Source organism: Perissodus microlepis, chromosome 1 (genome assembly GCF_051167445.1).
Source record: "Perissodus microlepis isolate ML-2025 ecotype Zambia chromosome 1, ASM5116744v1, whole genome shotgun sequence".
Classification (NCBI taxonomy): domain Eukaryota; kingdom Metazoa; phylum Chordata; class Actinopteri; order Cichliformes; family Cichlidae; genus Perissodus; species Perissodus microlepis.
The window spans coordinates 34918395-34932188 of NC_140461.1; the positions used below are offsets into that span (position 1 = coordinate 34918395).

Sequence of the window (13794 nt, forward strand, 5' to 3'; positions counted from 1 at the left end):
GATGGTGCGTTTAAAAATAAGCCTATTTAGATATAACACACATTTGCAGGACAGCATTACACAAAGTAAACAATTTGGCACAAAGTGTTTTTCACTATACATGTTATTGGTTATATTTGAATCCATTGAATAAAGCCAGGATGCTCAGTAATTTTCTTTAACAGAAAATAAATAAGCTAATATAAAACAACAAGGAGATGTAGGTCATTTGCATTTTTTCTCTTGAAGCGACCTGATAACTCTACTTCATTAAAGATGATTTAAGAGTTTTAGTGACTCCTTTACATGTTACATGTCCACATTTAAAACATATGGGATTATTTGAAATTATTCTACTTTTTAACCAAGAAAACAATAAATAATTTGATTTATTCGTATAAAAAGAATGAATGTGTTTAGCTCAGCAGCCTGCAGAGGGCGATGTTACAATAAAACGTTTCAGAATATTAACATACACTTTCACCCTTCCCTGTTTTAGAAAGTTAACTTTTCGTTTTTCGCAAACATATTTCCTGTGTAAACCAAATACTTCCTATCTTCTGTATTAAAGAGAAATGTACACAGTCACCGCTCACCGGCGGAAGAACTGTCGGAGCAAATTTACTTCCTGTCCGTTCGCCGATTGTGTCAAACTTCCGTTTGATTTGAGCGACGACGAGGAATTCGTTTTGTCAAAGTGAAATACTCATTTTTTAATCTTTGTACGGTTGCATATCGTCGACCGGGCGGTCATGTCTAGTCGCGAAGCCCTAAACATGAAGCTTCCACCGATCCAGTCCACGGCCGGAGCCGTGCCGGTCCGGAATGAAAAAGGTGAGCTTGTGCGGTTAGCAAGCAGGGTGTTAGCTGCGTGCTAAGCTAGCTAGCTGGAGTAGCAAAGCTGATAGTAAATTTATGTACGAAGATATATGCTGGAAAAAATTGGACTGTACTTTTTTTTTTTAACTTAATTTAATAACATTAGTGTCCTGGCTGTAACAATTTAAGAATTGACGGAACATGTTACAAAATTATCTTCGTCTACATAGCTGTAGTGTTGTAGTTGGATAACGGGTCTCAATAAACCTGATGGGATCCTGCACTACCTGCGGCCTCAGAGTGGAGTTGCATTAAAACAGAGCCACGTTTTTATTGCGGGGTGCTTCAGTTTGTGGTTTGCACGATTTACACTTCAGATTAACTCTCAGTCCACTCTGTGTTAAACGAGCTCCTTCGTCTTTAAGCCAAAGGTTTCATTGGCTGGTCTTCCTAAACAGAAGGTTTTTAGAGCAGGTGACATGACCCAGTTGGGGATATTTCCTCTGTGTGACATAATACAGAGTCAAGAGTAGAAAAAACTGTCCGCATCAGCGTGTTGCGAGCGGCCTGAAGCCAGTGAGGACGTATATACACAGACATCAGCACTGTCAGGCATTGCAGTTACTTAAAGACCAGTGACCCCAAAGTCGGAATCAGAATACTTTATTAATCCCCAAGGAAATTATGTGGGTTACAGTTGCTCCAAGACAGCAACAGACTAAACTAATTAAATAATACAATATGTTGCAGAGTTTACAAATGTAAGAAATAGCACTAATATATACATGTAAATACACTCAGTTTGATGTCACGTGTGCTTAAGAAAAGGTGGATTTATTTCTTACTTAGAAGAAGAAGAAAATTGTTCTGAATTAAAATTATGCTTCATGTCAGAGGATTCGTTGATTAATAAAAGTATTTTTTTAAAAGGTTTTTACTAGATTTGCTACATACAAAGAAATTGGATATTAGAAGTGACTTAAATAATAACTGAAAAACAAACTGTGTGTAATCATTCATTTGGGGTTACCAGTATTGTATAATATTAAATAAATTCAGGTTTAGGTACTTTTAAGATGACTTTTTATGATTTGCATGTCCTGTGAGAAAGGTATTAAATCATTATGTCGAGCAGTTTTCTGGTGATCAGTTTGTCATGTAATGATTTATTTAGCAGTAATAAATGATGATATTTATGACTTGGTCTTAGCTAAACATTAAAATGAGAAACTGCAAAGTTGGTATTATTTGTGGTTCTGCTGAGCTGGTATTCCTAATCGGAAAACTTTACGTAGGTTCAAGTGTGATTAAGAGGATTGTGTGTCTCTGTGTGCCAGGTGAACTCTCCATGGAGAAGGTGAAGGTGAAAAGGTATGTGTCGGGTAAACGCCCTGACTACGCGCCGATGGAGTCGTCTGATGAAGAAGAAGAAGACTTCCAGTTTGTGAAGAAGGGAAAAGAAATGGAGCCAGAGGTGGAGCTGGAGGAGGAGGACGTCTCTGATCCACGTCTCAGGCGTTTGCTGAACCGTGTCTCTGAGGACGTGGAAGAGAGGTGGCGCCCAACGTTTACAATCTGATTCAAGTTCACCAAAACGATCGTGTTGGAAAGCTGACGTGAACATGATTTGTGCCTGTTTGTCCTCAGGCTTGCAAGACACAGACAGATAGCAGAGCCTGAAGTTGTGGCTGAGAGCAGCGAAGACTCTGATGAAGGCACGTGGCACCCACAGCGAGAGGAGAGTAGTGAAGATGAAGAGGAGGAGGAAGAAGAAGTGGATGATGAGGTGCCTCAAAGCTTAAATTTGTCAGTTTTTTTTCTTCACCTGTTTGTACTAAGACATGTTTCTTTTCTTCTGGTCACTTACAGGAAATCGAGAGAAGGCGAGCAATGATGCGTCAGCGAGCCTTGGATAGAAAGAATGAAGAGATGGAGGTCATGGAGGTGGAGGAAGAGGGGAAATCAGGAGACGAGTCGGAGATGGAGTCTGAATACGAGGAATACACCGACAGCGAGGACGAAGCAGAGCCGCGGCTCAAACCTGTCTTCATCCGCAAGTACGAGATGAAAGTTTGTAGAACAACGTAAATCCAAAGACCGTATTTATCAGTCGCAGACATGCGACGGTCAGTTTTCTGTGCAGAATGTTGACAGATCAAGACACACAAGAAGTGTCTGCTTGCATTACTGAAGGAACAAAAATTAGCAGCATGGAGAAAACATATGAGTGAATGATGAGTCTTTTATCAAGTGTGCTGTGTCTCATTTATCCAGAACAGTCATGTTATTTGGAAAGATACAGTACAGTCTGGAGCTGTTCACACTCAAAAATGTGTTTGGAAAGAGCTCGAGTAGAGCCAAACATTTCTGTCAAAGTAACTCCCTAACACTTTATTCCTGTTAAAGCTGCAGTGCGCTTTGTGTTTTAGATGGAAGCAGATCACAACAACACCGGCCTGAATACCAGGCCCTTAACATTAATGAGCACATGAACTGTTTTCTCCACAGAAAAGAGAGAGTCACAGTGGCAGAGCGTGAAGCAGAGGAGCAGAGGCAGAGAGAGTTGGAGGCCGAAGCGAAGAGGCAGGCGGAGGAGCGACGGCGCTATACCCTCAAGATCGTGGAGGAAGAGGCCAAGAAGGAGTTTGAGGAGAACCGGCGCACGCTGGCTGCTCTGGACGCTCTGGACACCGATGGAGAGAACGAGGAGGAGGAATACGAAGCCTGGAAGGTCAGAGAGCTGAAGCGCATCAAAAGGGACAGAGAGGCACGAGAAGCGTAAGTAAACACCAGTTTGAGTGACTGAAAATGAATTTGTGATAAAGGAACATCCAGAGAAGAGATCATGAGTGTTGTTTGTTCTCAGCTTCGAGAAGGAGAAGTCTGAAATCGAGAGATTCCACAGCTTGACTGAGGAGGAGCGCAGGGCCGAGCTGCGCAACAACGGCAAGGTCGTCACCAACAAAGCCACCAAAGGAAAATACAAGTTCCTCCAGAAGTACTACCACAGAGGAGCCTTCTTCATGGTGAGTCACCACAGTGCTTCAGTCTAGCTGCACCATCTAACTGAGCTTCCCCCAAATGTCCCAGCTTGACCCAGGGCTTTTCTGCTGAGTTTCTCCTAAGAACCTAAAACATTTGTTACATGTAGCAAAGCAATAATACTTTAATTTCTCATTATATGACTTACCTTTGAATTAATTTCTTGATTTCCATCCCCCTTTTCTTGTATTTTTTAATCAAACTATTTGAGGAGGATGTCTTTGCACCAAATACTTTCTATGCATTTACCTGCATGTAGTTGAGTAAAGCAGAGTTAGTTCACCTAGAAATGAATTAATTTGGATTTGTGTGCCAAAGGTCAGGTGACTGTAGTTTAGTTTAATCAACCAGAGACAGATGATAAAATGATTTTCAGTAAAGTTGAGTACATGTTGGATATTTTGTTTATGTTATGTGCGTGCACACAGGGATGCTGAGCTTCAGTGGGCTGGTGGTACTGTCTGAAAAAAGCAGGATATATGTACCGCACACAGTGCAGGAGATGCATGTAATCCTTGTGGATGTGAACTTTAAACAAGCACCAGGCCTGTACTGTTTTGTCCTCAACAGCAAACTCTTGTATCAGTGAGCTTTTTAAAATGTCCTGACTTTTTTTTACACCAAAACGCTTTTATAGTCGTAACATCTCTGACCTTCTGGCTCATCCCTGGAACATTGATCCAAGCTGCAGGATATTAGCTGATGATGTCAGCGATAAGTCTAAGTGTCAGGATGTGTTTTTCTTTTGCAGGACGAGGAGGAGGACGTGTACAAGAGAGATTTCAGTGCACCTACTCTGGAGGATCACTTCAACAAAACCATCCTACCCAAAGTTATGCAGGTCAGTGGCGTTTGCATTTTCCTCATCTTCATCGTAGCCTGGACTATTTCACTGAACATTGTTATAACAGCGTTGTGTTCATATGAAAAATAAGGTTAAATGGTTTTCAGGTGTTTGTGCTGTTTCTCAGGAGATCTAGTTGGAACCTTAGAGAGGAGGATGTAAACACTTAACCATGTTTTTACATTTGTGTCTTGTTGTTCTGAAGACATTTGGACGGCTATGTTGTGAAATTAAATGTCCTTGTGTGCTTCAGCACTCCAGCTAGCTTGGACCTGCTTACTTGGTGCACTTGCAGATATTTATTGTTAATCTGCATGTTTATTTGTGCGTTTTCATAAATCAGTACTTGTTTTGAAGCTTTAATGACTAAACAGTCGTCTTTGACCTGCTGCTGCTGTTTCCGCTGAGAGAACCTCTTGTGCTGCACAGAGCAGTAGAGACAATAACAGTGCATCTTATTCAGGCAATAGCAAAAAGAGTTTCTTTTTCTCTTCAATCACGGTGCTCTCTGATCTTTTCTGGTTTGTGTTTCCTGCAAAGGTGAAAAACTTTGGTCGGTCTGGACGCACAAAGTACACCCACCTGGTGGACCAGGACACCACGTCGTTCGACTCTGCCTGGGCTCAAGAGAGCGCTCAGAACACCAAGTTCTTCAAGCAGAAGGCAGCAGGCGTGAGGGACGTGTTTGACCGGCCCACCGTGAAGAAGAGGAAGACTTAAGATGCACATGAAGAGGATATGAGCAGGCCCACGGTGCAGCTGTAAAGACTTTGAGAGACTGAGCTGCAGCCTGATGGTCTGTTTTTCTGGACTGTGACGTGGAAGGAAATCAGCAGATGGACTGATTGTAAGGTGCACCATCACTGCTGGCTCCATGAAATCTACAGGAGATGCAGCTGGTGGGATTTCAGCTGTAAAACTTTCAAAAAGAGGTTTCTATGTCATTGGACGATGGCTTGTGATGTAATTTTGTAAATTCAACATTTAGTACACACAGTCTCCCACTGACTCGTTCCTTTTTCCTCGGTGTTTACTGATGTTTGATGACTATTCCAATAAAAGCAGTGTGTTTTCTTTTTTCATAAATGGACATGAAAGAAGCCAAATGTCAACTTTTATTTAAAAAAAAAAAAAAACAACAGTAAAGATGACACCACGACAGTTTAACCACCCAGTGTGACCGATGAGCCTAATGAAGCAGTCCAGTGTCAGTCATGTTTGTTCAGTTGGTCAGAGCCACCAGAGCTTCCACCACGTTCCCCATGTGTTCCCTCAGACTGCGCTCAGCCACGGCCCTCGAAATCTCCATCTCAGACATCTGGACAACAACACGGACACCAAAAGAAGCGTAAAGACAACTGGTTTTATAAAAACTACAGTTTGGCTCAGGACGATTCCTTCTGTAACACACTGATGTAATTTAAAACGTAGGTTTAATATTTGATAGTTTCCATTACCATGCTCCAATCAACAAACTTTAGACAGCACTGGTCCAACTGTTGAATTTTATTTTTAGATCACCAATTTACAATAATAGTCAGGACTTAATAAGGTAACATAAAAGTCGTATGTGCACACATGTAGTGACTGTGTGAAGGAACTACTCCACTGTAGAGCCAGGCTCATACGCTGCGATCACCTGGGAAATCAAAGGAAAGGAATTCCAGTTCTAATCGTTTCAAGTGAAGCTTTTAGGAATTCTGCTACTTTCAGATCGCTGAGATCTGATTTTTGTCAATTATCAATAGAAGTGTTTTTGATTCTGGTCCAAGATGCTCATATTTATCATTTTGACCACAACTAAAAACAGAATCAACTTTTTGGGTTTGGGTCACACGGCGTTAGTGTCCACATACTTTAGACCATGTAGTGAACCAGCATTTGTGTGGTTGTATAACAGCTAAATGGATTAATACACAAAAAGTAAAATAAATAATATAATAATTAAAAACAACTTACAATTAGCTCTACGTCCTCTCTCTTGATGGTGACTTTGGCCAACTCCTTTTCTCTGAAAGCAGGAATAAATAAAACATCGGGACTCTCCTGGGTCTTTTACAGTGACTGAGGCAACAGGGAGCCAACACTTCAGTTACAGATGAAGCTGCTCTTACCTCTCCTGCTTGGCTTTCTGTTCCCGCGACCTTCTGTCTCCAATCACTGACATGGCCTGTGACAGGAAACACTGTTTATAGCATTTATGTTTTTTCACCTTCCTATGTGTCAAACATGAAGAATGTCGCAACCCAGACAATCTCTGTTCTACACGTCCAAGCATTTTGTCTCACAAATTAATGATTTTTTTTAAAATAGTAAATGTTACAAGTAAATAAAGTCATGCTCACAACTCAAAGTATACAGTGCGTACACATTTCATGACTCAAACGCCAACAGACGGTCGCACAAATGATGGGAATAATCTAGTCACGTCACCACTCATTAGGAAGCACCACAAATATTTGTGTGTGCCACACGCAATGTGTTTACGAATGAATATTAAAATGTGCATTTATCCAAAAGGCGTTAATTATTGGTATTTTGTCAAGAAACAAGGTTTCAAGGTGATAAAAACTGAAATACTTCTCTGGTCTCACTCCGTGCTGCTCTATCATATCGTGAGTTGGTGTGCAGTAGTTCATTTTTTCCTTTAGGTCGAAATATAACCTGAAGGTCTTCAGGAGGCGCTGCGGTGGAGTGGGCTTGGAAAATGATGTCAGGCAGCATTTTACTAGTTTCTGATGCAGGCATCAGTGGGGTAAACCCTATTTGATTACTAGATGTGCCTCATAATGGGAGAGCAATTACTTTAAAGTTGTGATTACGTCGCTCAATCATCCAGGGAAGGAAATCCCCAAAAGGTTGAAACCTGCAGTCAGCTGAGAATGAGGAAGTTACCTGGATGAGTGACAAAACGTTTCTCCCACGTCCAGATGGACAGAATCAACTTTAGGGGATTGTGATTACGTCCCTAACGTTTGATAGGTTTTCGTTTTTCATACCGGAGCTAATGAGAGACATTTAAAAACAGAAGCCTGACAGGACATGTGCGCTCTCTATAACGCTGCTCTTCTATGTGCAGCATGCTCTGTCTCAGCTGTGAGGCTGTCGTGTCTTTTTTTAAAACATATTTTACTTGTTTTAAAGAAAACCGGTGTGCGGATTTACCTGGCGAGCCACGAAGCAATTAGTTACCGAGTTTATCACTCACGTTACATAATTGCGCAAACGTTAGCTACTAGCATGAAAACAGGCAAAACTCGCGCAGATCAAGTGTGTATAAAACACAAGCTACACACCAAACACACTAGACTTGGTTCTGTGTCAGTGATGCTGTGCGGGAAACGAACGACGGCAGCACGGACCGCATGTTTCCGGTGCTAACGTTAGCCCGCTGCTCTCACCGTTTCTAAATCAGAGCTGGAGATTTCCTTCTCCTCCGCGTAGTCTGTCACTCTCTCCAAATCAGCGGCCCCGCTGTCATGTTTCCGAGGCTTCTCTGCCGGCTTCCCGGTGCAGTTTTCCTCGGCTTCCAAGTCCAAATCGACATCCCCTTCCGCCGCCATGTTTGCTCGAGTAACGCCGGAACAAAGAGGACGGTTCCTAGAACTATCGGATGGAATACGGGGTAGTACCGGAAAGCTTTAAAAAATAAAATTCCAGCTCCCTTAAAACAAAAAGTTCTTTAAAAATAGCAATAACAAAAAACTGTCAACAAAATTAATTAAATCATAAGATACACACAACAAAAATGAAAGTGTTCAGTTTAAAAATACTGCATGAGACTTGTTTGTGAGGAAGAACTCATTCATATTTGTCCGTAGATACTGTAATATCTTTATTTCATGTAGTCAAATATGATTCTGCAATGTTGCTCAACCTTGTAATGGATATGTGTATACATAATTTAGGTAAGCGTTTGGTCACCATGACTATGTCTTACAGGACACCAGATTTATTTTATTGTATTTTTTTTTAAGAAAAAGGAATTTGTCGTCAGTCTGATCAATATTTATGATCAGTTAGATGATCCATATATCCAAAATACAGCACAACGATTAAATCCAGTGTGGTCCCCTGTGACACTGAGCAGAGAAATGTGTTACAGTGATAACAGCAGAGAGCATAAACAACAGTTTGTGGAAGGCTCCAGTAAACCAACAACAGTCAGTTGATCAGATGATCAGTCTGATGCATCAGAGATGCTCGGGAAGGAAATGTCTGTTTATTTTATTTTTTTAAATTCTGGATCTAAACTAATATTTAAACCTACCCACAGGTTTGAGGAAGGATAGCATGACTTACTGTCTTGTTATTTTTGAGACAAAAACAAATAACCGGATTACGTGCTGTCTGTCTCCGGATAACTAAATCTCTCTGTACTCCTCTTCGTTCTATTCCTGTCTGTTCTAAGAGGTTTACCTGTTCTTCCACCACTGCAACAGATTTCCTGTGTGTCCAGACTTTTCCAGCCCTTCTGTGTACTTGAGCTTTTCCAATCCACCCACCACTGTAATCAGATTAAAAGAAAGAGAAACCTGTTGGTGCTTTCAGCCTCGAGTGGGACTGAAAAACCACCTCAGTGCTCTGTGGTTTCCTCCTTCAGGAGGTGCGTGGGGTCGCGAGCAGCTGGAGGGATGCCACCGGGGCCGGAGACACATTGTTCCCGTCATACCAACCCCTTCATCCTGCTTTATGACTGATGCCTGCTTGACAGTTTTGGAGATCTCATCACCCGGGGCCTCAGGAACGCGATGACAGGACGCTGGCTTCGGCCACAGGTGAGACTCTGCAGAAAGCAAACAGCCTGAGAAACACACAAGAATAGAAAACATCTAATAAAATGAAATTCCTCTGATTCCCAAAAGGATTAAAATGTTGCATACAACCTCTTAACTGTCACCCAATCAGCGCTGAGAACCAGTGGGACTAACAGATTCTATGTAATTATATATTTTTTTATATATATAACAAGAAATACTCAGAGAGTGCAGACCGCCGCTGAGGCAGCTCACTCTCTGAGTATTTATTTTTCAGAAAATATTATTGTATTTTTATATGTTTAGTTTTCTTTGATTTTTTTAAACGTACTTTAAGAAGTTTGTATTCCAGTAAAAACAAGTGCAAAGTGGAGGCTTTTGTCATTTCCCATTTTATTTTGTATAATACATTAGCAATGAAGTTATTGGTTAGTTTAGTTTGTTAATAACTGGACATGAATAACTTGAGTCTATTATGTACTACAGTACATTTCTAGCTAACTAAGCAGCTCATTCTCTTTCTCTTAACGAAACTTCCTTTAAAGATCAAATCATTTCTGTGTGAACTTGAAAGAAAAGCAGATGTGAAATGTAAAAGTAGATCATAGTTATGAAAGTGTGACCTTATTTGGCCTTGAAGAAGAGGTCAGAGGTCCAAAGTAATGTCATATTTAGATCCTCATACATCTTCGCCTGTATACGTTCATGTTGTCAGTGCGAGCGATGGCAGTGAGAAGTACTTCTATTTAGGAGACCCCCCCCTTAAAAACCAAACAATTGTACTGGGCAATTGATGTAAATATTGGAAACCACCTTTCAGGAACATAATTATTGAGCACTGTGTATGTACACAATGTTCCTGTGCTAGAATAAAAAGGATGGCATCAGATTTTGATGTTAGACCAATGAAAGCAGCACTTTCCCCAAAGTTAAGCTGTCAGTAGAAAAAATGCAGTGTGTAATAATCTGTCGTCTGTGTAATCCTTCAGAGTATGAACACGCCGTTCTGTCAGAGCTATGAATGGGTACATTGTGTCTCTATGGGAAGAAACATTCCTATTGTTTGTAAAATCTGGTAAAAATTCACAGCTTTTATTTACCCACCAGGACCAGCGCTGCTTAGAGCGCTCAGGTTTGTCTGTAAGATTCCTAAATAATAACAAAGGGATCAATTTTGAATTTTTTGTGATAAATGAAAACAAGGCTTGGATTTCAGCCAACGGTCATTGCACAGGCCTATTGAAACCATAGATCGAGCACATTCACTCAAGCACGGATTTGCATCCTCTAATTTGCTTTTGTTTGTTCTCGCTGGCACTTCCTCCTCTCCCACAAGGCAGCAGTAATTATCCAAGAGTGAAAGGGGCCCCAAGGAATGCCAGACCCTCCGCAGCCGACCGGAGCGCTGAGAGCAACACGTGTTTGTCACAGTGACTAACTGGTTTACACCCACACTTGTTGGAGGGGATAATCTAAAGTGAAATTAAGGAAATGACATCAAACAATGTTTGTTCTTAAAGTTAGTGTGGACATTTGTGGCCTGGAGAAGCCTTCCTAAGTGGGTTACTGGTTCTCTGAATAATACCCACTCAGCTCCAAGAGAGAGTTATCAAACACATGCAAAGTTACATCATCTGGTTCATTTCTGTCATTTTCATTGGATTTTTTTACTAAATATATTTGAATAAAAGCACTTTGAGTTGTAACATGCATGCAGGTGAAAGGTTATGAATCCTGGGAGCGGGACACCCACACTCAGGGAGACAGCAGAACACAGTCGTGTCCTGAGTCCTCCACAGTTTCCTCCCCTGGTCTTTGTGTACATTCACAGCCAGCGTGCATCACCTTTCAGTCCTTTAGTGTTTATTCTTCTCGTGTTGGTCATCTTACATTGATTTGATCGTCTTGTGTATCTGTATTTATTTACAATGTATTATATACAGGGACTAGATAGACATTATGAAAGCATCTTAGGTCAGCTAGTTTTTTTCAAGTAAATTGTTAAAAAGTACTTTTCTGTGAAATTGCTGTGAATGAATATGTGGCAGTGAGCTTGTTCTTGGTAATGCTGGCTGTGGTCAGCATGTTCACCATGATCACAGAGCTCCGTGTGTCTCCATGAGCCTCACACTGATAATCCTACAACTGACTTGCTGGAAGATTCTGGAAGAGTCTTCATTGACTGGCTTTGTAAATCCAAGCCTGAACCAGGTTAACCACTGATGTTCCCTCTTACTCAACTTCTTCTTTATTGCTCAATCCCATGAAGGTAAATCTGGTAGGACTGTGTCTCCTCTCCAGAGGCTACACGATCCTGGCACAAGCTGCTTTTTTCCAGCGTACATGCACAGAGGTTCAGTACCAAGAACAACTCATTAAAGCAGCTGAACACGACAGCATTGTGACTCTCTGCTTTTGCTTTGCATCAGCATAACAGTGAACAGACAGTTTAATATATCTGCAAATAACAAAGTGATCTTTTACAGTTGGATGTTTTTGTAATGCATTGTACTCAGGTGGCTGTTTACTGAAGCAGGGGCTCTAAATCCCACGGGTCCTGAGGACACTTGGCCTTCATCATGTAATCTGTCAGACACAGCAGTAACTAAGTAAACTTGTAGCTAAACATGTTATTTTGTTGGGTTTTTGTCTCCATACGGGAGCACAGACTGCTGTGTATTATTTCCTAAACATGCTGCACATTGGAGAATCTCTGCAGCTTCAGTAGAAGGTTTCACTCAGATAGAGTAACAGGCTGCAATAATGCTGTGCCTGCGCTGGTGAAGGTCATCCTGTCTGAGAGGAGGGCTGGAACAGCGATGGGATTATCCCAGTGCGCCACCCTGCACACTAACCCAAATCTAATCTGACTCTCTCCTCATGCACTCAGCGCTTTTCAGCCGCTGCCGTCGTCTCGTTTCACTGCCGCTGTGCAACACAGAAGAGTGTTTTAGCACATATCCAGCTCCAAGTAGCTTTTACACCTCAGTACTGACCAGCTTTGTCCCTTTGAGGAATTCATGGACTGTTTTCACAAATGTCAGATTGTAGAACAGAGCTGGCGACGAGGAGTGTAGCAGCTTTGCAATGGGAAAGCTGAACTTGCAGGGTATGGTTTCCCCCCACGAGCATAATCGGCTTTTATCATGCGATATTTGATATCTTTTTACACAGAAACTCATCAAATAAAAGCACAAAGAAAAATACTAACAGTTCATGGAGCTGCAGAGTGCAGCAGCTTGGATTGTGGAGCTGTAAGTCCTTTAAATGATTGCTGAGCAGTCCATCCCAACATCACACACACACTGTCTGGGTAACTTAATAATAAATATATTGTCTTTTGTTCATTTTTGCCTAATACCTTATTACTCTCCCATTAGAGGCCTTCCAAATCCATTGGCCTGTTTATCATTAAGCACATGTACTGATGCCGTTGTTGACCCATCACAGGCAGAAAGCCGTCCAGCGCGTCCTGCTTTAACATTTCTGGGTCGTAGTGCAATCACGATAACTCGTTGGGATTACGGATGTGGGCCTCTCTCTCTCAGACTTGGCCCAGGTCTCGGAGAAAACTGCGAGTCAAGCTTCCAGAAGTCACACAGGATAATTGTTTAATTTTCCAAATCTGGATTAAACATGCCCAATCTCATTGTGCTGTGGATTTTGTGCAATGCTGGGAATAGGGAATGGAAAGGGACAGATGGGACTGGCACATGATCCCTGTTGACCTCCTCCTTCTCCTTCTCTCCCTCCCCCTCCTCCTCTTCGTCATTTCTCTCCCACTCCCTCCTCCCCACACACACTCTCTGCCTAATCTGACTGGGGGAGAGAGGGAGGGCACCGGGCATTCGCCACCACCTCTCCCTATTTTCTGGCAGCGCCCAACTCGGCAGCAGAGCCAAAGCACGCAGGATATGGGCGAAAAAACAACTGATTCCTCTGTGAGGCTGGACTGAGAACAACACAGCTCTCATGTCTCATCTGCAGAGAGCCTAGTTGGACTAGATTTACCGCTAATCCAGCATAAGAGAGCGTGCAGAAACAAGCTGCCGGACTGTGCATCTTTCCTTTTTTTTACATTTTGCTGAAAAACCCATTAGACGCTGCGTTCTGGCCTCTTTGAGGATGTGAGGATGCCATCTTTGTAGGCACTTGGAAAAAGAAGCCGCTTGTGCCGGACGTTCATGGCCAAATGTAGGGTGGTGGCGGCCGAGGAAAAGCAGTTCACGATGTCAGCCACTCAGGGGATGAACCGCAGCGGGGTCTACAACTACTTCCTCAACATGGTGGCCTATCAGGTGAGAGCTGGTGAGCAGCAGCACAGCTGGAGTCTGTTTGAGCCTTTTTCAGTGT

At 42.1% G+C, this 13794-nt stretch overlaps 3 protein-coding genes across 5 annotated transcripts in view; 2 read left to right on the top strand and 1 right to left on the bottom strand.

Moving 5' to 3' along the window:
• The first annotated feature begins 595 nt into the window (after positions 1-595).
• On the top strand, positions 596-5784 carry mfap1 (microfibril associated protein 1). Its single transcript, XM_084913442.1, has 8 exons — positions 596-813; positions 2136-2352; positions 2446-2584; positions 2668-2855; positions 3307-3576; positions 3665-3824; positions 4592-4681; positions 5225-5784. Exons 1-8 carry the CDS (start codon positions 732-734, stop codon positions 5402-5404), a joined length of 1326 nt encoding a protein of 441 aa, XP_084769568.1. The 5' UTR covers positions 596-731; the 3' UTR covers positions 5405-5784.
• hypk (huntingtin interacting protein K) lies at positions 5782-8293 on the bottom strand. 2 transcript variants are annotated; one of them, XM_084913558.1, is made up of 4 exons: positions 8086-8293; positions 6799-6854; positions 6644-6695; positions 5782-6002 (listed from the first exon to the last, which is right to left on the bottom strand). In XM_084913558.1, the coding sequence occupies exons 1-4, from the start codon at positions 8245-8247 to the stop codon at positions 5907-5909; spliced, it is 366 nt and encodes a 121-aa protein (XP_084769684.1). In that variant the 5' UTR covers positions 8248-8293; the 3' UTR covers positions 5782-5906. The 2 variants fall into 2 exon arrangements, with proteins under 2 accessions (XP_084769684.1, XP_084769725.1); XM_084913599.1 differs by lacking the exon at positions 5782-6002 and adding an exon at positions 6023-6323.
• A 944-nt stretch (positions 8294-9237) lies between these two features.
• serinc4 (serine incorporator 4) overlaps positions 9238-13794 on the top strand; it is a 29140-nt gene continuing 24583 nt past the window's right edge. Inside the window, exon 1 of one of the 2 annotated variants that reach the window (XM_084913785.1) lies at positions 9238-9462. In XM_084913785.1, coding sequence (XP_084769911.1) covers positions 9436-9462 — 27 coding nt within the window. In that variant the 5' untranslated portion in view covers positions 9238-9435. Of the gene's footprint in view, positions 9463-9832; positions 13740-13794 lie in introns of those variants that run through there. The other variant, XM_084913775.1, reaches the window with a different exon arrangement.